The sequence below is a fragment of the Astatotilapia calliptera genome, chromosome 16, assembly GCF_900246225.1.
Source record: "Astatotilapia calliptera chromosome 16, fAstCal1.2, whole genome shotgun sequence".
Classification (NCBI taxonomy): Eukaryota; Metazoa; Chordata; class Actinopteri; order Cichliformes; family Cichlidae; genus Astatotilapia; species Astatotilapia calliptera.
In genome coordinates, this window is record NC_039317.1 from 11,991,927 (window position 1) to 12,012,237 (window position 20,311).

The window sequence follows — 20,311 nt, forward strand, 5'->3', positions numbered from 1 at the left end:
TTTAATAGGTTAAATGAGTAGTATTAAACAGCGTTGTTTTAGTAGAATTTGTCTTAAACAGAAAAGGGAGACTTGTTCAGAATGCGTTTCGTTGTCATTAATATTTTATTATTATTATTATTAATTATAATAATTTGAGACAAAGAATTGCCTTCAAGCTGAGCCTGTTAACACGAAACATTGTGCACAGTTTTCACAGTATTGTAGCAGATGTCAAACTCGTGCTTTTGCTCTGGAAACAAACGCATAGACTGTGCGGTGTCCCTGTTTGTCGTTCCTCTAAGGTCTTGTCGGGGTTTTCTGTCCGACCGCCTTCTAGGCGATCAGACCCGACAGAAAAGATGGCGGCCGAGCGGCACTAACTGTTCTCTATAATGAGTTACCAAATTTTGTCTATTTGTTGAGTTTTCTTCTGGACAAGAAAAACGAGTCCGTGCGGAGAACCTCATCTGGGCAAGGACATTTTGAGGGACAGAAAAGCTTCTTTTCTGAAGCAGTTAGCTGCTACAGCAGTTTGGTGTAGCAGCTCTGGCTTCGGCGTAGCTAACGAGTCTGTCTCGTCATTGTAAAATGGCTCCGGTGCAGATCGGCTCAGACGGGCCGCTCGTTCACGTCGGAGGTATGATTGTTTCGGGTCCACAGGCACCAGCGCTCGGTGCCCCGGGTACACCGGGGGTCCGACTCAGCATGCTTATTGAGTTTCTTCTCCAAAGGACCTACCAGGAAATCACCACACTGGCGGAACTGTGAGTAGCATTTACTGCTGCAGGCCTCAGAGCTAAGTGATGTTGACCTGGCGGGCTAACCTTCTAACTTGAGTAAACTGTGAGGATGTTCGTCTTCCAGATGCTAAAAGAAAGCCTAACAGGCTCATCAAACTGGGACCAACAGTTTTATATTTATATTCAAAGGAGCAAAAAGCTTTAACAGTAAAGACGATTAGCACAGCAGCACAGGTAACTGCTGATATGTTAAGGGCGTACATGTAAACAATACATGACTATAGGAATATAGAGCCAGGATCGGTGATTATGTTTGGAGATGAATATCTGATTGCTCCCATAGAGTTAATATATTAGTACCCTTTGACCGAAATACTATTATGAATAATGTTTTCATTGTAAAGAGCAAGGATACATAATTTGATCATTTGACAGGACATAGGTCTTGAGTTCAAGAGCTTAATAAATGATGCTTAAAGATCTTTTGTTGCTCTTCCAGGCTGCCCAGAAAAACAGACATGGAGAGGTATGTTTGTTTTCTCACATTTCATTCATTCATTCTCCTTTATCCACTCACACATTTAGTTACTGTGTCATATTTTAAAACCCATAACAAAAGACTGCTGTTCCCACCTTAGGAAAATCGAAATCGTTCAGTTCGCCAGCCGGACTAGGCAGCTGTTCGTCCGTCTCCTGGCGCTGGTGAAGTGGGCGAGCAATGCAGGAAAAGTGGAGAAGTGTGCGGTATGTTGTGTGTGTGGATTAGTACAATTATTATTAACATTCATTCTGGTCATCAGAGCACTACATTAAGTTATGCTGAACTCTCCATGGTAACAGATGATCTCCAGCTTCCTGGACCAGCAGACCATCTTGTTTGTAGACACAGCTGATAGACTGGCATCACTGGCCAGAGAGGCCCTGGTGCATGCTCGTTTGCCCAGCTTTGCCATCCCCTTTGCCATCGATGTGCTCACCACTGGGTCGTACCCGCGTCTGCCCACCTGCATAAGAGTAAGTCTTGGACTTCTTTCCCTGCATGAAATGATGGATGTAGCTAAAACTTGTTCTCTTGAAGCTTTTTGGTATGTGAGCTCAACTGTTTCTGTGTCTATTTGCTTAGGATAAGATCATTCCTCCAGACCCCATCACCAAGGCAGAGAAGCAGACCACTCTGAACCAGCTTAATCAGATTCTACGACACCGCCTTGTCACCACAGACTTGCCACCTCAGCTAGCAAATCTCACAGTCGGTAAGCAGTTTGTGTGGTGTTTTAACTGGCACCATTCTCATGTCTTAATCAGATTATTTTCATCTGTGCTGAAAAGATCTTGTGTGTGTGTTTATGTAGCTAATGGGCGCGTAAAGTTTCGTGTAGAAGGAGAGTTCGAGGCCACCTTGACCGTGATGGGGGATGACCCTGATATTCCCTGGAGGCTGCTGAAGTTAGATATTCTGGTGGAGGACAAAGAAACTGGAGGTAAAGGGACAGGGGGGCACTCACTCACTCCAACACAAACTGATTGATAATGTACTCGAGTGCTAATGGACTCAACTGGTTTGTCTTTCTGTCACATCCCCCTTCCCGCTCTATTGTAACAGATGGCCGAGCCTTGGTCCACAGTTTGCAGGTGAACTTCATCCACGAGTTGGTCCAGGCACGTCTTTGTGCTGATGAAAAGCCTCTTCAAGACATGTACAACTGCTTGCGTATCCTTTTTTTCCTTTGTATTTAACCACACACATGCACATTTACACATACAGAAAATGTGTTTGCGTGTGTATGTCCTGCCTGCATCCACTTGGCTTTTATCCCAGTCTGCTCTCAACTGCTGCAGTAGGGCGGGAGTGTGTGTCGGAGCATATAGAGTATTGACCGGTCAAGCAGATGAGTGTAGAATTCCAATGAGAAACACAGCTGCAGGAGTGAATCCTGTGTAGTCCCCCCTTCACTAAAACAGCCTTTTGTTAATGACAAGGAAAGAGCAGCACTGTTCTGACTATAGCGAGGTCACCCATCCAGGTCAGGTGCTTCAGTATTTTAACCTCCCTGAGAGATGTGGGCTTGTTAAAGTCACAGTGAAGAAAATAGTCCTTTTCTTTGTTCAGTTTTCTGCAAAATACAAGTATTATGTTGTCAACCTGAAAATCACTTGAGCGAGCATATGTGTAGATGATATCTTGTAATAGTGCCGATTTGTTCCCATGTGTCAGACAGTTGTAAGTCTTTGGTTAAGTGTAGCTTAAATGCAGAGAGAGGTAAAAAAAAACTGTTAGTGAGCAGTATTCACTTTAATCAGAGTCCTTAATCAAGCATGCGAGCTGAGCACAACTGTGCTTATCACAATGCTAATCAGTACATCTCTGCTCCGCCTTTTCCCCCCAGCATGTCAAAGAGCAGTCTGTATGAGGCACAGATACCTCTTTTACTACTGGACTGTGTGTTTTGAATTTTAATGGGAAGATGGGTACATCACTCTACCTCTACCCACCTGGCCCGGTATTTTCCCACGGTGTGTTTTCTTTAACCTCATTGTTGCCAGACTCCTTCTGTTTGTCGCTACAGCTAGAAGTGCTCCACTCTCAGACTCTGATGCTGATCAGAGAGCGCTGGGGAGACCTGGTGCAGGAGGAGAGATACGTGCCAGCGAAATACCTCACACTCTCTGTTTGGAAGTAAGAGCTTATAAGCGGCCCTCACATGCGTGAACACATGAACAGTCACACAGAGAGAGGCTCAAGCTGACTTTTTTTTTTTTTACTGTTTCTCCAGTCAGCAGGTTTTGGGTAGGAAAACGGGTACAGCATCAGTACATAAGGTCACTATCAGGATCGATGAATCAGATGGATCGAAGCCATTACAAATTTCTCATGAGCCCCCTCTCCCTGTCTGTGACTCCAAATTAATGGACAGAGCAATGAAGGTGAAATTCACACAAATATCAGTATTTTCACTGTTTTACAGTACAATTACCTTCCAGTTTAGTATAACTTTTCCCCCTCTCTACTTTTTTTTTTTTTTTTTTTACATTTTAGATTGATCACCTGTCAGTGGAGAAGCTTTTGATTGACAGTGTGCATGCCCGGTCACATCAGAAGCTGCAGGAACTGAAGGCAATTCTAAAGACCAGCAATCCCAGCGACAACTGTATGCATCCACTCCTCATTTTTTATTTATTTATTTATTTTTAATCCCTTCAAACGTGTTTATTTAGCAAAGCCTTTCAAACTTCTGTTTCCTTCTATCAACTGCAGCCAGACTTAATCAGCAGGCTGCAGATAAGACTGATGAGTGTTTGTGGTCATGAGTTAAAAAAAACTTAGAGATGTTGTCGTTCACACATACTTCATTCTCCTTCTGTCAACTAGTATCTGCAACCAGTCCTTTGAGTCATTCGCAGTGAAAAGATGTACACTTAAATGTTTGTTTGTTTATTTCAGCATTCATCGAGACTGCTTTACCTACACTTGTTATTCCAATACTTGAGCCCTGCGGCCGCTCAGAGTGTCTACACATTTTCGTAGACCTGCACTCGGGCATGTTCCAGCCAATGCTGTATGGGTTAGGTAAGCTTGTGTTTGTGTTGTATTACAATAGGAACATGTATTTATTTAATGGTAATGTGGATCACATTATTAGAATGAGCCTACACCTTCAACCCTTTGTTGAAGATAAAACCCTAGGTGTGCTTTCTCTCTCTCTCTATAGATCAGTCCATATTGGATGACATTGAAAAGACCATCAACGATGATATGAAGCGCATCATCTCATGGCTTCAGCAACTGAAGTAAGTCCACATCAAACAGAGATACAAGTCAGAGCAGTATATCTTTACAGCTAACAGAACAAAGTGTTGTTAGCACACATTAAAGATGCAAATGCACAAAGGAGTCAGTAGTAGGAGATGGAGTCTGACGGCTGACTGTAGCTTGTCAGAGTTGACTAATTGCAGTCAGTAGCAACACTTGGCTCAGCTGGTGGGATGATGGGTGTTGAGATGAATTGTCTGTGTTGTGAGTCTTGCACGAGTGAACAGTGATTGGTCAGTGAGTATCAGTTTCTGCAACTCAGCTCTCATGAAGACTGACACTTTCTTTCTTTCTGGCCAGGTTCTGGTTGGGAGAGCAGCGCTGCCGGCAGTCTGTGAAACACCTTCCCACTGTGTGCACCGATGTCCTTCACCTCTCCAACTCAGCTTCTCACCCCATCGGCAGCCTGTCAAAACACAGGCTCTTCATCAAGCTCACGCGGCTACCGCAGTACTACATAGTGAGTTTTTCAGCCAGTACATTACCGACAAACGTTGAGCTCGAACAACTCTGTTACTTAGATTTTTATATCCTCCTTCCAACTCTGAATCTTTTCCTCACATCTATTTTTTTTGTTTTGTTTTTAGATAGTGGAGATGCTTGAAGTGCCTAGCACTCCCACAGCGTTGCAGTACAAGTACTCTTTCCTGTCAGTGTCTCAGCTGGAAGGAGATGATGGACCGATGTGCGCGCAGCTTCTGCAGCATTTCAAACCCAATCTAGAGCACCTTGTGCAGGACTCGACAACAGGGAGAGGGGCTCAGCCTGGGACTAAGAGAAAGGTAGCTGCACAGACTGCTTTCATCACCCACTCACACACTCATTTTCTTATGTGTGGCATGGCATTGCTAGGGAAAAACATTTGTGGTCAGTTGGACACTTAAAACTGCAATTATGTCCTTTCAGTGTGGGCTATTTATTTATTTTTTTTGTTTCTGTTATTCTGTAGATTGTTGGAGACCAAGGGGAGCCAGAGCCAAAAAAGCCTAAACGGTCTGGAGAAATGTGTGCCTTCAACAAAGAGCTGGCTCACCTAGTTGCAATGTGTGATATCAACATGCCTTTTATTGGCCTTAGAGCAGAGGTACTTCAGAGTGCTTGGATACTTTGAATCATTCCCACATGTGGTGATTAGACAAGCCCAGTTTAGTGTTTTCTGGTTGATGCTGGATCCCTTTCTCTGCCTTTTAGATGTCCAACATGGAGATTCCAAATCAGGGCGTCCAAGTGGAAGGAGATGGCAGCAGTCATGCAATACGTCTAATAAAGTAATTATAATAGAGACACATATTGACACAATTTATTTTAATTAAAGTGTTATAAACTGTAGGAAAAGTGAAAACTCCACAGTGACTCCACGGTTTATTGGGCTTTCTTTTACAGGATTCCTCCCTGTAAAGGTGTAGGAGAGGAGACCAGGAGAGCTTTAGAGCGTTCCCTACTGGACTGCACCTTCCGCCTGCAGGGCAGGAACAACAGAACCTGGGTGGCTGAACTGGTGCTGGCTAACTGTCCTCTTAACAGCACCCATAGTAAGGAGCAAGGTGCACAGCATTTACAAAGTCTTATTTATATACTTTGATTTAGTCTTGAAACAACTGTAGTATTAGTGTTTTTATGGATGTTGTGTCCAAATTAGATGGCAAAGACAGCAGCTGTAACTCCATAAAAGGCTCTAAACTGGAGCAAAAAAGAATAAAATGCGTTTAGTGTTTGAGAGCAAGGAATCTGTATTTTCTTCATATACCAGCTTCTAAACAACCCCATGTTTTTTGCTGTATTAGCCTCCACGCGACACGTGTATCTGACCTATGAGAACCCTCTGTCGGAGCCAGTGGGCGGGCGGAAAGTGGTTGAGATGTTCCTTAACGACTGGAATGCCATTAGTCAGCTCTACCAGTGTGTCCTCACCTTCTCTCGTGCACTGCCAGGTGAGTGCATGTTTTTTTCCGAAAAGTAAATCCCAGATTTGTATTGTCACATGTACACCTGTTTAACGTAGCTGCACATTATGATTCCCCCCCTCTAGAGATGCCATCTCATTTGAGTACCTTCTCAGAGGTGCGGCTGTATAACTACCGTAAGCTGGTGCTGTGCTACGGCACCACCAAGGGCAGCTCTGTCACCATCCAGTGGAACTCCAGCACTCAGCGTTTCCACCTCGCCCTGGGAACTGTGGGGCCTAACTCTGGCTGCTCCAACTGCCATAATATCATCCTCCATCAGCTTCAAGAGATGTTCAACAAAAACCCACAAGTGATGCAGCTGCTACAGGTACACTGTGACCCAGTTACAAAATGTAACCACGGAATGAACACATGCACTTTTTGGAGCTGGATTAAGGGACGATTTGAAATTAAATAAAATCAAAAGGATGTGATTGGATTGCTTCAAACATTGGGTGTGGCTTAGTGAATGCAGCAGTGTCGTATTACATGCAGCACTGTGGTGCCGTTGAGTTGCAGTGCTTTACCCAGACCTTCAAAAGCTGTGCGTTTAGTCCAGGTGGAGGAGAAATACATCAGACTGAACCATATTTATTTCTTCTATCAGTCGTACCCGATTAAAATCCAAACCCACACTGCCCACTGTGACACTGCTTTGCTTATGGAATTGTATTCAAGTTAAAGATCTGTGCGATAAGCCTCCGCACTCCTGAACCATTAGGCTGTAGTACAATATCTCACACTTTATTATACTTAATTAAAAAAATAGAACAGAAACTGAGGATCCGGAGAGTAAGGGTGGATCAGTATCTAGGATTTTAGAATAACAGCCAAAACAAAGGCATATTTTCCTACCAAAAAAAGTTGCCCAGTCTTCAGCGAGGTAACTGCATGCACTGTGACTGGATGGGGCTGCTTCAAAACGTGCCTATTAGGATCCTCTAATTTATTTATTATTTTAAGATTTCTTCAGCATTAAAGTAATCCACTGCCAGTTCTCAGTACTTTGGCTGATACACCTTTAAATAAATCAGCCGTTGATTCTCCAAACTTTTTTTTCCAAATTGTAATCCTATACTGTATAAAACAGTGCCCACGTTGCTGACATGGTGTAACTGAATTTAGCAGTTAAAACTCAACCTGCCAATCAGAGAACACTTACTTTGAAAGTGACCACTCACATTACTTCCCTTCCTTCTTTGAGCGACGCCCCTCAAACTGTCAGGTGAGAGTCATTGACGAGGAGAATTCAGGTTTGAGAGCAGAGCTGCTGGTGAAAGTGAAACCTGCAGCACAAGCCAAGTAGACACTCTCGTGAGTGTAATACTTGCTTTGCGTCCTGATTTTACGTGTGAGGAACTGAATTTTGCGAGTGGCAGCGGATGAATAATTACCTGAAATTAATGTATTTGCTTTTTGTTTAAATGAAAAAATGTTTTTAATTTTTACATTTTCTTTCTCTCCAGGTCCTTTCAGACACACAGGCTCCTCTGAATGCAATCAACAAGCTACCTACGGTGCCCATGTTGGGCCTCACCCAGCGCACCAACACTGCCTACCAGTGCTTCTCCATCCTGCCCCAGTCACCCACACACATCCGACTGGCGTTCCGAAACATGTACTGCATCGACATCTACTGCCGAAGCCGCGGAGTGGTTGCTATCCGAGATGGAGCCTACAGTCTCTTTGACAACACTAAGATTGTAGAGGGCTTTCATCCTGCTCCAGGATTAAAGGTATGCCAGACACACTGGCACAGTAATAATGTAACAGACAATATGCAGCAGAAGTCCTTTAAGCTTAAATTATTAGTTGAACTTCCACACAAAAAGTCATTACACTTGAAGCTGTCATTACAAGCATTGTGACCTCTTGAAAGGACACTAAATATTGGGTGCTAAATATTAAACCACTTCCTGGACCATATTAGCTTTCCTTACTGTAAAGACTAGAGAAAAGGATGCCCAGCCCAGCTCTGCTGCAGGGATACGCTAAATTATCACTGTTTTTGTCTGACTCTTGCCAAGCACACAAATAAGCCAGTTTCCCAGATGTTGAATGACTTTAAAATAGATTGAGACATTAAAATGGATCCAATTCAGTGTACAGGTACTTACTTCTTAATTTATTCTCTCTCTTCTTTCTAGACATTCCTAAACATGTTTGTAGACAGCAATCAGGATGCTCGCAGGCGATCGGTCAATGAAGATGACAACCCGCCTTCACCTGTGGGTGTAGATGTTATGGACAGTCTTATGAACCAGTTGCAGCCTCAACCACAACCACAGACTATGAGAGGTGGTCCGGGAGGGGTATATCCTCCCCTAACTTCACCGCCACCCAATTATTATGCTAACGTTACTCCCTCACCATCCATGATGCCCACCCCATCACCAGGTATTTGGACCTATCGTACACTGATTGCTTAATTGTGCCTGTGTGAATGTTGCAGTAAAGTGTTTGTGTCATATAAGCTTGTTAAGCTGCCATACAGCATTGTTTTCTCACCACACATTGTGTCATCAGCCACCCCGCTGACTTATGCATTTGTTGCAATAGCAAATTATGCAAAAAGAATGCGATTGCACAACCATGTGTGCCCATTTTAATTTTGTGAAACCATGCGATCAGTTGTTTCTCTTGCAACATGCACACCTCGCAGCCAAAAGGGAACAAAGCATGCGTTTAGTCATGCTCCTTCCATTCCCCTCCATCTCAGCCCGCCAGCCAGAGTCTATAGCCCTTCCGCCCAGCTTTAGCTTGTGTGCACATGGAGTGAGTGTGTGTAAAGAGTACTTGTCATCTTTAGTCTGATGAGCCCTTTGATGTGTGTGCGTGTGTGTTGTGCGGATGTGTGCAGGGAACATCCATGCCTCTGGCTCCCCTAGTGGAGCTCTAAGGGCACCTTCTCCTTTCGGGCCAACCCCGTCCCCGTCTTCTTTGGGCATAGCCATGGGCCAGACCAGCTTTGCCAGTCCCCACGGTAAGCAGCAGGATAAATACTGGCCTGGTAGTAATTTTGTTCTGCTGGGCATGGGCTGGAGCGGGCTGGACTGAATATCTTTTCTAGGCTGCAGACATTAACAGACATATGACAAATGGTCTACACAGCACGGGCACACAGTGGTTTATTTTTCATTCATCTGATTATATTTATTGTTGTATGAGAAGTGTTAATGTGATGGTGATGACTGACTCTCCTTTAACCTAGGTGTTTTAGACCCCAGCTCTCCATATGCCATGGTGTCTCCCACCAATAGGAACCAGTGGCCAGGTTCACCCCAGGTCTCAGGGCCTTCTCCTGGGGCAAGGATCCACGGCATGTCCCCTGGCAACCCTTCGTTGAATTCACCCATTCCTGACCCGAATTCTCCACGTGCTGGGTCCAGTAAGTACTGCCTCACATTGTCTTTGTATCCTTGTATTTAAAGACAAACACTTTGTAAAAATAGAGTTTAAATATATATATTATTTTTATTTTTATTTTTTATTGTATCTATTTATTTTATCGTATCTCATTTTAATTTTCTTTACGTATGCTATTAACATGTACAGCACTTTGTGAAACCCTGGTTTTATGTTAAAGTGCTTTAGAAATAAAGTTGGTATGGTATGGTATGGTATTTTTATTTTTTATTTTTTGTAACATGTGTCTCTGTCTTTGATTTAGGTTCACAAGTCATGCCTACCAGTATGCCTCCACCCCGCAAGCTACCTCAGCGCCCCTGGGCTGCCTCCATTCCTACTATCCTCACCCACAATGCCTTGCATGTGCTTCTGCTCCCTTCCCCCACTCCCTGCCATGTGCCCGGCCTGGCAGGAAGCTACCTCTGCTCACCTCTGGAGCGCTTTTTGGGTTCAGTTATTATGAGACGGCACCTACAGAGGATCATCCAGCAGGAAGCCAATGTGAGTGACGAGCAGAGCCAAAAATCAGTCTGTTGTCTTTCATTTCCTAAATGATATCCTTTCTGCACTGTGCACTGAGTTATGGAAGCACGCAGCAAGGCCATGTTAGCCAACATGAGTTTTCTCAGTTGTAATTGGATCATTTTCATTTTATAGATTAACATGAGTCTTTATGTTAAATTAACATTTTCTGTAAAGTGTTTTGGTATACCTAAGGATTGTAATAGATTAAACATCCTTAAATATAGGATGACACGTAAAAGACTAAACTGAAATATGAATTCAGTCATGTTGGCTATAAGAAGTCTGTATATGCAAATTCACCAACTGCCCGATTGGCTTTTTTGTTTTTGTTTGGGGGTTTTTTCCCCTCCCCAGTGCAGTAATCACTGTGTCATCTTTCCTCTCCTCCAGTTAACTATCGTGAACTCTAACGAGCCGGGGGTGATCATGTTTAAAACTGAAGTGCTCAAGTGCCGTGTGGCTCTCAACCCAAATAACTACCAGACGCTGCAGCTCAAAGTCACTCCAGAAAACACAGGTCCCTGGTCCCAGGAAGAACTTCAGGTGCTGGAGAGATTCTTCGAGACCCGTGTAAGTCTTCATGTTTTTATTTATTGATTTTTCCTGAACTGATCATAAAAATGGGTAAACAATCCCTTGCTATTTTGTATCCATTAAAACATAGTTTGAATATTATATGATATATGACTAGTAACAGACACCAGCATTAATCATTAATCCATCTACTGCTGTCCTCCCTTCTAGGTTGCTGGTCCTCCCTTTAAGTACAACACTCTGAATGCCTTCACTAAGCTGCTGGGTGCACCCACTAATATCCTTAGAGATTGTGTGCGCATCATGAAGCTTGAATTGGTGAGGAACTTCTTTTATATGGAGTGTTGTTGCACATTTGGACCGCCCCTTTAACCCCCACTTAATAGTCTTTGCGTTTGAAAGGTAATGCATGAATAAGCCTTTTCTTCTCCTGCAGTTCCCTGACCAGGCTGCACAGCTGAAGTGGAATGTCCAGTTCTGCCTCACCATCCCCCCCAGCGCTCCACCCATCGCTCCTCCTGGAACCATTGCCGTGGTGCTCAAATCTAAAATGCTTTTCTTTGTAAGTCACTGCAGTGCTTTACCTTTTTGAAACATGTACTTCATTTTCATTTGATGGAAAAGAGAAAAAAAAACATGAATATGTTGAAGCCACCTCACCCTTTGTATTTGGTCTGTTTTGTCCCACAGCTGCAGCTGACCCAGCGCATCCCGGTACCCCAGGAACCAGTGAGCATTATCGTACCCATTGTGTACGACATGGCCACAGGCCTCACTCAGCAGGCTGACATCCCCAGACAGCACAGCTCCTCTGGAGCCGCAGCACTCTTGGTCTCTAATATCCTCAAGAGGTTCAATGAGCTGCATCCTGCCAGACAGGGTGAGACTCTGGCCTCCCTCAGCTGACGAGCACTGAATAATTTACTGTACCTAAACCTTTTCCAACTGAATATTCTAATTAGATGTAAAACAGCTTTGCTAACACTGACTGTATTCTTTTCCTCCCAGGCGAGTGCACCATATTTGCATCTGTTCACGACCTGATGGCCAGCCTCACCCTTCCCCCTGGCACCCGTCAGTAGAAACGATGACGTCAAACCCAGAGCGGAAATTCAACCCAAGTCCCTTTAAAGACAGAAGACGAGCCTCACCCTTAAGCTTACTCGACGCATGAGTGTAAAAGCTGTGGTCCCGAGAGGTCAAAATCCAGCTTGCGTCCCCTTTGATACAGCCACTGGACTTTGATGTGATGGATGATTTCAAAGGGGATTCAATTTTGACAGTCTTGGAGACGGTCTTTAAGATTTGCCATTCAGGTAGACCTTAAAACAAGCACGACATTGGATGCAAATGGATATAAATGTTCGTTTGTTCTTCCTCCAGGTGCACTTGTAAACAAAACTTATGTATTGAGTTGTTTTTTTTTTTACAGAAATATGTATATTTAAGTGTTTAAAAGAATGAGGTGAGAGATTTTTCTTTTTGCTAGACCGCTGACTTGCTTTTTTTTTTTTTTTTTGGGTAAAAACTGATATTGTTGTAGTATCAGGAGATATTTTCCTTAGCACACTATTTAACTGGCTTCTTGCCTTTACCTTGTCATTCCTCTGCAATCTAATTTCAGACGTACACTTTGGATACTGTAAAAACTGTGATAAACTTTATAAGCCAGTTGTATTTTATTAAGAACCATTTGGAGTCCTGATTAAAGGATTTGAGACATCTTTTCTGACTTTTGGTATTTTATTTAACCAAATTCTGAGTTGGTTTGTGGTTTGAGGATTTTGCACCAGAAATGGAAAAGAATCGGGTAAGTTACCAAACAAACAAAACAACAACAAAAAAACGGTGTTAAAAGAAAAACTTTGCATTATTTATTCTTTTTCCTCCATTTGGTGTTTTTTCATGGTGACAGAGAGCACGGTCTTAAAAAATCTGTCCCAAATCTCCCCAAAAGTGTCATTCCTGCTCATCAAGCCATTCAGTGACCCTGAGTCACTGAGAGATCACTTCCACTGAGGGAGAAAATTCTCATTGTAGGATAAAAGTTCAATGGACCCAAACAACACCAAAAAATGACCCACAGTAAGTAAAAGAGCCACTGGATGGCCTACTTAAATATAAAAGGCCAAGGCTTTGCTTTCCATCCAATGTCTCCCAGCTGGAGCATACCCCAGCTGTCAAAGGTGGAGTACACTTAACCTGTCATAGAAAAACACCCATTCACACCATTTAACCTAACCCCGCTGTGGGAGGAAGCTGGAGTACCCAGAGAGAACCCATGTATACGGCACACAATAAGAAGAGACAGAGGATTTAAACCCCTGATGTTCTCACTGTGAGGCAGCAGGACTAACCACTGCTCCACCATGTTGCGGTTTTGTTTTCAGTCCTTTATTTTCCAAAATTATTCTGCAATCTCATTATGTTGTGAAGATTAGTTACATTGTTATGGGATTTATGAACTGATTATTATCAGTTTATGGCCTGTTGGACTCCTCACGTTTTAGGAAGTGTTTTTTTTTGGGTTTTTTACATCATTTATCACTTGCAAAAATACAATAATTATATAGATTTTTTAGTGTGCAATAACCTCTTCTGAACATTGATTGTGAATATAAATAACACAAATACTCAATCCAGGTCGTGAAAGGAGGTTTGTTTCCCAGGGGAAAAAAACGCTGTTTTCTGCCTGCATCCTCACTAAAGTGATGCTGTGCTCCTCATCCCTAAAGCATGACATCATTGTGAAAGGCTGGTCCTCTGCGCGCGTGCCGCTTGAGGGGCGTTCCCTGCCGCAAATCACGGGCTGTGACTGCGCCGCCGTTGTTGCAAAAGGGGCGCGGGCTTTTTATTGTTACCGTCGTTGCATCAACCTTTCAGCGGCTGCATGAACGAGGCTCTATTGATCAGTGCGCGGTTGCGTGGGGGCATCGTCATCTAAGAGGAAGCGGCGAATCAGGGATGAAGAAACAGTGTTTCACCTGAACGTTTGACACTCGAACGCACCACCTGCGAAAGAGACTTCCGACCAAATGCAATAAAATAAACCGACAGATCTGATCTGTTATTATCTAGTCCCACTCTAGCAAGTTGTCATCGCGTTCATTGTCTTCATATGGCTTTAATTAGCGGGACCGAATCAGGAGAATAGGAGTGATATAACACAGCCGGTCCGAGCCATGGCAGTGAGGATATCGGAGCCGCTCTGTCAGCCCTGCGGTTACCATGAAGCATTTAAAGGTAAGTCCCAGCATCACGCTTTTTAGTCGGGTTCATGCAGCGTTTTGAGGCGTTTCAAGTTCACTTCGGAGGAGTGCGCCCTGCAGGCTCCGACTCCTTACAGCCCACTGACCACTCCCCTTCAGTCCTCATCAACCATCCTTCCTTGGACCTGTAGAATAGACAGCGTGTGCGCACTGATTTATAGTCTGCAATGGTGCACCCGTGTGCTTGTGTGTGTTAAGAGATTATTTTTTCCGGCAAATGTGAGAAATGTCATGGAGTGATGTGACTGCTCTGTGGTCAGTGGAGTTACAGGTGAAGAGACCTCTGATGCCTGTCCAGCTGAGTCCTGAGCAGGTGGGCCTGGAGATGCTGTGTCTTTGTGGGCAGCTGGACCTCCTCATCAGGGCACAGATGCAGCAGGTATATGTATGTCTCCTCAACTTTGTGTTAGTTTTCATCAATTTTCAAGTGAAACTTCAGTCAGATGTTCCATCAAACATTTCATTATTCAAATGTGAATCTGGTGAGAATATGGAGGGCCAAAAGTGCCAAAATGAAATAATAAAATAAAACACACACATCATTAAACACAAAAGTAAATGTGTCATCAATTAATCTAAATGGGGAAAAATATGACTTATACATGTTGGTATGTGGTAAGGACTTGAGGAGGTCAGGGATCCCAGAATATATTTTGAAAAACATTACAAGCAGCAGTTCCCAAACTGTAAGAAAGGTTTGTGATACTACTTTTTCTGTGTCACCAAATAAATTTTTTAGGATTTTTAGGTGAGACCACTGTGGCATAATCTTAAAAATCTGGTTGATTTGTCAAGATAGAGTCAGTTTGCAAAAGTGCTCCTATGCTGGTGACACAGAAACTGCAGTACTTTAAAACTTCACTTAATTTTCACTTCACAAGTTGTTGTTGGTTTTTTTTTTTTATGTTGGTGCTCTTGGATCCCCATAGTCTACAGCAAATAAACAGTCATTTTGGATGCACAGCTAATGTTCCTACACACCTAATAAATCAGTCAATTAGCTTTGGGTGGGTAGCTGGTTAATTACTCTGTACTGTCACACACAGACCTTAGATCATTGTATTAAGAGAACAGGAAGTGCACTGGATAGGACCTAATGAGCAAATTAATGCCCATACACATATTGTGACCTAATTTGGGACGTGCACATGGATTTTTTTCCATCATCGTCATTTCTTTCCAGCAGCTTTTCTCGAGCTTAAAACTAAATAACAATGTATAATTACGATGTTTATTATGTTAATGATGATGTTTATAACACAATAAATAACACCAGGAAATAGTAATTATGGTGTAACATTGTTCAGTCTGTACTGCTTTGATGTTTAATCACTGTTACTCTGTCACAGTTCCAGGAGCAGTTAGGACAAGGGTGTAGTCCAGAGGAGTCAGACACATTCCAGGCTCAAGGTATGTGTGATGAAATCTAAGAACAAAAGATGTCTTGGATATTTTCTGATCTTCTGTATATATATATATATTTTGTTTATGGCTTAAAGGATCTGAGATTCTTGACCAGATGCTGCAGTGCCTTGAACATCTACCAAAGCCTATGCCACAGTTAGAGGTATGACCTTAAACCGTTCTGTCCTAATGAAACAGTAACATTAGAAACAACTGGGCACTTCACATATTATCCGCCCCCAACCCCTAAAACAGTGAGTTGTAACTGTCAATATCAAGGATCAAGTGGTGCATGTGTTTCCTCAGGACTACCTGGACATGGTGGGACTGTCAGCAATGTTTCCTCGAGTTGAGGTGTTCCTTATTCAAGGTAGTCCTGTTGACATGCTGGAAAGGCCACCAATGGATGGTGAGAGGAACGTGTTTCCAATTCATACACACAAACACGTAACTTTTCTTGTATGTTGACAGTAACATTATTAATTTATTGTTAAATCTTTGAGCATAAGGCATCTTTAATGTGTTTGTAGACTGACAGTATATTGAGAAAAGACCATCCCCTTGTTACTTTCCTTTCCTTGTGGTCATGGTCAAGTCTCTGTGAACACGTCCTACTAGTGGTGCAACGGATCAAAAATCTCACAGTTCGGATCGGATCACGGTTTCAAGTCACAGATCGGATCAATTTTCGGATCAGCAAAAAAAGAAAAAAAGACAAAAATTTTACATTTACTTATTGAATTATTTTTGCCTGTTAAAAACATTCAACTCAAGACTCATTCCACGCAATTATTTAAAAAAAAAAAATGATACAATATAGGGCAGTATAGGGCTTTGTATCTCAATTCAGTTCAATTCAATTTTATTTATAAAGAGCCAAATCACAACAACAGTCGCCTCAAGGCGCTTTATATTGTAAGGTAGACCCTACATTAACACATACCGCTAATTATATCGCACACCGCTGTGATATAATGAGCTGTCACGGTCACGTAGCTTTCCGTTGCCCTGGAGGTCCAACCATTTGTAGTAGTTAGGGCAACAGAAGATGCCTGGGACAGTTCAGCCATAACTTAAATCTTTTCCTGCTCATACATGCTTGGAACGATCTTGCCACTAAAGTGGACGTGCAACGGGATATCATTGCCCCTTGTTAAACCCCTTGTTTTGCACAATGGAATATGGCCTCAAGTCTGCAGCTAAACACCCCAATAGCTTTTGTAATAGCTTTAGCCCGGTCGGACTGGGCAGCAAAGGGCTGCTTAAATACCGCAAACTCCTCTGCTCCTCCACTTGGACCGCTAGCGCTGGCCATAACTATCGCTTGACAGACCCACCACGCGCACCATACACATACTTTTTTTCCTTCTTTTTCGAATCTTCAGATCACGTGCGTACCGAACCGTGGAGTGGGATCGGTTCAGATTACGGATAAACCGTGATCCGTTGCACCACTACGTGGATGCTTCTTAACTAACAATGTCTATAAAACAAAAAAAACAAGCATGTGAGAGTTTCTTTGTAGGACTTTTCCTTTTATTGCAGTTTTTGACTCTTAAGTTCTGCTGCCTTGATACTTCTGTTGCAGAATACTACTTCCACATTGCCAAACTGAACCAGCTCCTTGTGCTGAGTCAACAGCTAGAAGAGGATATCAGGCACCTTGGAAGTCATAAGTACATTGCCCACCAGCTCTCAGTTATATATGTAAGAGTGATGAACTATAACCATCCTCTGTTTAGCTGTGCCTTTTGCAAAATGTGTGCATTTTGTTTCATTCCACAAAAAATTGCTTTGTGCTATTTAATGTCTCTGTTTTACAGCAAGTCCTCAGCTCTTTCAGGGGAATTCAGGTCTTCTCAGAAATAAAGAAGGATATTGAGGCCAACTTCAAACAGATGAAACAGTCTCTGGTGGTAGAGGAAGGCTCAAGGCATGAGCCTCAGCTGGCTGTTCATTATATCAACTGGTGGGTTTACATTGAAATAATTAGCTGTGAATGAGGTGATGATTAATTCAGCAAGAATCTGATGGCAAACATGTTCTGTTCTCTGTGCAGGATATTAGAAATAACTCAAAGCTTAACATCGATGGTGCTGTTACTGCCAGACGAGCTGACAGATGATGTTCACCAGGCCGTGACCTTCGTGTCTCAGTTCCTGTCCTGACTCACGCTGAGGAACGCCTCTGTATTTATGAATCCTTCTCCAGGGCTCTCCCGCTTCAAAAGCAACTGATTATGTTACGACCATTAAAAGGTGCTACACAATACGATTCTACAGAATAATAGTGGGGTTGAATAGCCCACCTGTTTAGAACCACATAGGTTTTTTGTACATCGTCTTTTGGAGTGCGGCCCTTGTTAGTCCCTGTGCTGAATCGGTTGGTTGGAGCTGAATGTAAGCTTATTGAATCCCATCTTGCACTAATGTTACATTTTTTAAACCTAAAGCAGAATAATAAAACTGAATGCAATCAACGCAAGTTGTATGACATGTTTGCTCTTTGTGGCTGATAAACTCATTGATGAATGAGTGTCAGAGTCAAAAAACAGCTATAAAGGGACACCAGGTAACATAAAATCACAAATTGATACAATTTGACACAAAATAACCACAAAGTCACACCACACAACCACACATCTACAGTGACTACAAAGTAGCGTTAGACTACACATGCAAAATGACCCTAAAGTAACAAAAATTCCTGAAAAAAAGGCAAAGGTAACAAAAATAGCATGAGACGCTACCTTGAACTCATGGGCCAGATACCAGGACATGGGCCATCACATAATATGTCCTATTAGGAGACCATCTCTCCTGGTATGAGGAGAGATAGGCGGGCAGTAGAGGGGCATCACCACTCTCTTCATACATGGGAGCAAGTTCCCACAGAGCACATGGTGGTGAATGTTACATTGCTTACATCATCCAGCATAACAGATTTGGCAGTGCATTCAATATCTGGGACCACATGCTCTCCATGTATTCACCAACACCAAAATATGTAAAAACTTCACGGATGATGAAGACACAGATGTCAGTGACAGGTCCTTGCGTTCCCCAGACTTGAATCCAATTGAGAACCTCTGATATGTTATGTGTCAGTGCATCCAATGCTGCCAACAGACAGTCCAGGAGCTCACTGATGCCCTGAAGGTCTGTGAGGTCCACGAGAACAATATCGTCTGTCTCAGTAGAAGCATGCCCAGACATTGTTGAGAGTGTATGCAGACATGTGGAGGCCACACACACACACACACACACACACACACACACTGAGCTACATTATGATTCACGTTGGATGAGCGTGTGATTTCAGTTTTTATTAACAGCATGAAAATGAAAAAGACGGAAAAACCTTCAAAACCCTCATTTCACTTCAGTCATTGGTGCGCCCTGAGGATTGTTATTGTTTTGAATATCAGGCCACATAACCCCAACTAATTAGGTAAATTGGCAACAGGAAAGTAACATGAGCTGCTGTAAAAAGAGCATGACTCCATTAAAAGAGGTCCCGAACTAGCGAGCAGATGAAATCCTATCTCAAGCAAGAGTGGGAGGACATTTGGCTTTCAAAACCACAGCATCTGCTCTCTCGAGTACCCAAACACAAAGTGTTGCTGTATGAAAAGCTTTAAAAACAAAAACAAAAAACCAGCATCAAACAATAACATAAAACTATCTTTAGTTACATGCAGGCTTTAAATTATTGCATTTTGCTTTTGAGTTACATTTTACACAATGTCAGAACTTCAAGTTCAAAAACAAGTGAAGAGGTCGCGTTATATTCACATTAATCTTGCATCTGTTTCACTTCTGTCGATGATGCCAGGAATGTGAATGTGGGACGACTGCATCCATCAATAATTAAGTTTATTAATTACACCTATGCTTTCTAGCTACTATGTGTCATCAGATCTGCGGCGGAGAGAGTTGTCATGCTTATAATGTTATTGGTTACACCTCAGCTTTTGTGCTAAGACATAATCATGTGTACAGGTCCACTGAATGCTTTGTTCATTGTTCGTTGGGAGCTCATTTTGATCTTAAGTGGGCTGGACCAGCGAAACTGCGAGATAAATGTTTAAATTTGGACAAAAAGGTATGAAAGTCAAACAGTTTTCGTCAATTTACAAAAAAAATCTTTATGCACTGCTTCACATTTTCCAAATCCGTCCCTTGGGCCGGATTGGAGTCGTGCCAGGCCGATTCTGGCCACCAGGCCTTATATTTGGCACTCTTGACCTAAAGGTTCTTCAACCAAATTGTGTTTAAGATCATGGTCAAGGTCACATTTTTTGTTTTGTACAGGAAATGACCTGTAAATTGTCATGGATCGTGAGCTGAAGTAGCTACTTACATTCTGGTTCTGGTGACTTCCCCTCAGTCTGGCATCTATCCACTATGTTTGGACAACAGTTACTCATATTACAAGTATAAAATACTTGGGACTAACAGAAAGAAGTTGTCAAAATACACAAATGCCAAAGGTGCCCCATTAAAAACTCACCAGGAATACACCAGTCAGAGCACATACAGAACAATCAGTCTACATCTTTTAAATTGAGAATGAGATAGAGCGTGAGCTCAGACTTTCAAACCAGTATTTCACATTTACTAATTGGAAACATGTTTACTTACACTAAACGTGAGCTGTAACAATGGAAAAGTGGTTAACTGTGCATATTTT

General features: G+C 42.6%; 2 protein-coding genes across 4 annotated transcripts; both read left to right on the forward strand.

The window, feature by feature from the left end:
- The first annotated feature begins 295 nt into the window (after positions 1–295).
- med14 (mediator complex subunit 14) lies at positions 296–12,670 on the forward strand. Of its 3 annotated transcripts, none has more exons than XM_026145147.1 (29): positions 296–746; positions 1,222–1,248; positions 1,361–1,466; positions 1,563–1,736; positions 1,846–1,975; positions 2,075–2,203; positions 2,326–2,433; positions 3,267–3,399; positions 3,497–3,647; positions 3,760–3,871; positions 4,165–4,290; positions 4,433–4,511; positions 4,834–4,993; positions 5,121–5,315; positions 5,483–5,617; positions 5,725–5,801; positions 5,917–6,077; positions 6,318–6,464; positions 6,563–6,807; positions 7,946–8,215; positions 8,627–8,876; positions 9,340–9,462; positions 9,691–9,867; positions 10,150–10,388; positions 10,803–10,982; positions 11,157–11,264; positions 11,383–11,508; positions 11,637–11,826; positions 11,955–12,670. In XM_026145147.1, the coding sequence occupies exons 1-29, from the start codon at positions 571–573 to the stop codon at positions 12,026–12,028; spliced, it is 4,308 nt and encodes a 1,435-aa protein (XP_026000932.1). In that variant the 5' UTR covers positions 296–570; the 3' UTR covers positions 12,029–12,670. The 3 variants fall into 3 exon arrangements, with proteins under 3 accessions (XP_026000932.1, XP_026000933.1, XP_026000934.1); XM_026145148.1 differs by having other exon boundaries at positions 5,917–6,065; XM_026145149.1 differs by lacking the exon at positions 9,340–9,462 and having other exon boundaries at positions 297–746.
- Positions 12,671–13,753: 1,083 nt separating this feature from the next.
- On the forward strand, positions 13,754–19,397 carry LOC113008476 (uncharacterized). The gene is made up of 8 exons (XM_026145908.1): positions 13,754–14,189; positions 14,476–14,594; positions 15,565–15,625; positions 15,715–15,782; positions 15,926–16,028; positions 17,208–17,326; positions 17,443–17,588; positions 17,679–19,397. The coding sequence occupies exons 1-8, from the start codon at positions 14,129–14,131 to the stop codon at positions 17,785–17,787; spliced, it is 786 nt and encodes a 261-aa protein (XP_026001693.1). The 5' UTR covers positions 13,754–14,128; the 3' UTR covers positions 17,788–19,397.
- Positions 19,398–20,311: the final 914 nt, after the last annotated feature.

Bases quoted from the DNA above. Each gene is read 5' to 3' on its own strand.
- med14 (XM_026145147.1), top strand. From the start codon at position 571: ATGGCTCCGGTGCAGATCGGCTCAGACGGGCCGCTCGTTCACGTCGGA. The intron at 3,400-3,496 runs GTAAGAGCTTAT...CTGTTTCTCCAG, and splicing joins CTCACACTCTCTGTTTGGAA to TCAGCAGGTTTTGGGTAGGA. The intron at 10,389-10,802 runs GTGAGTGACGAG...CCTCTCCTCCAG, and splicing joins TCATCCAGCAGGAAGCCAAT to TTAACTATCGTGAACTCTAA.
- LOC113008476 (XM_026145908.1), top strand. From the start codon at position 14,129: ATGGCAGTGAGGATATCGGAGCCGCTCTGTCAGCCCTGCGGTTACCAT. The intron at 14,595-15,564 runs GTATATGTATGT...ACTCTGTCACAG, and splicing joins TCAGGGCACAGATGCAGCAG to TTCCAGGAGCAGTTAGGACA. The intron at 17,589-17,678 runs GTGGGTTTACAT...TTCTCTGTGCAG, and splicing joins GCTGTTCATTATATCAACTG to GATATTAGAAATAACTCAAA.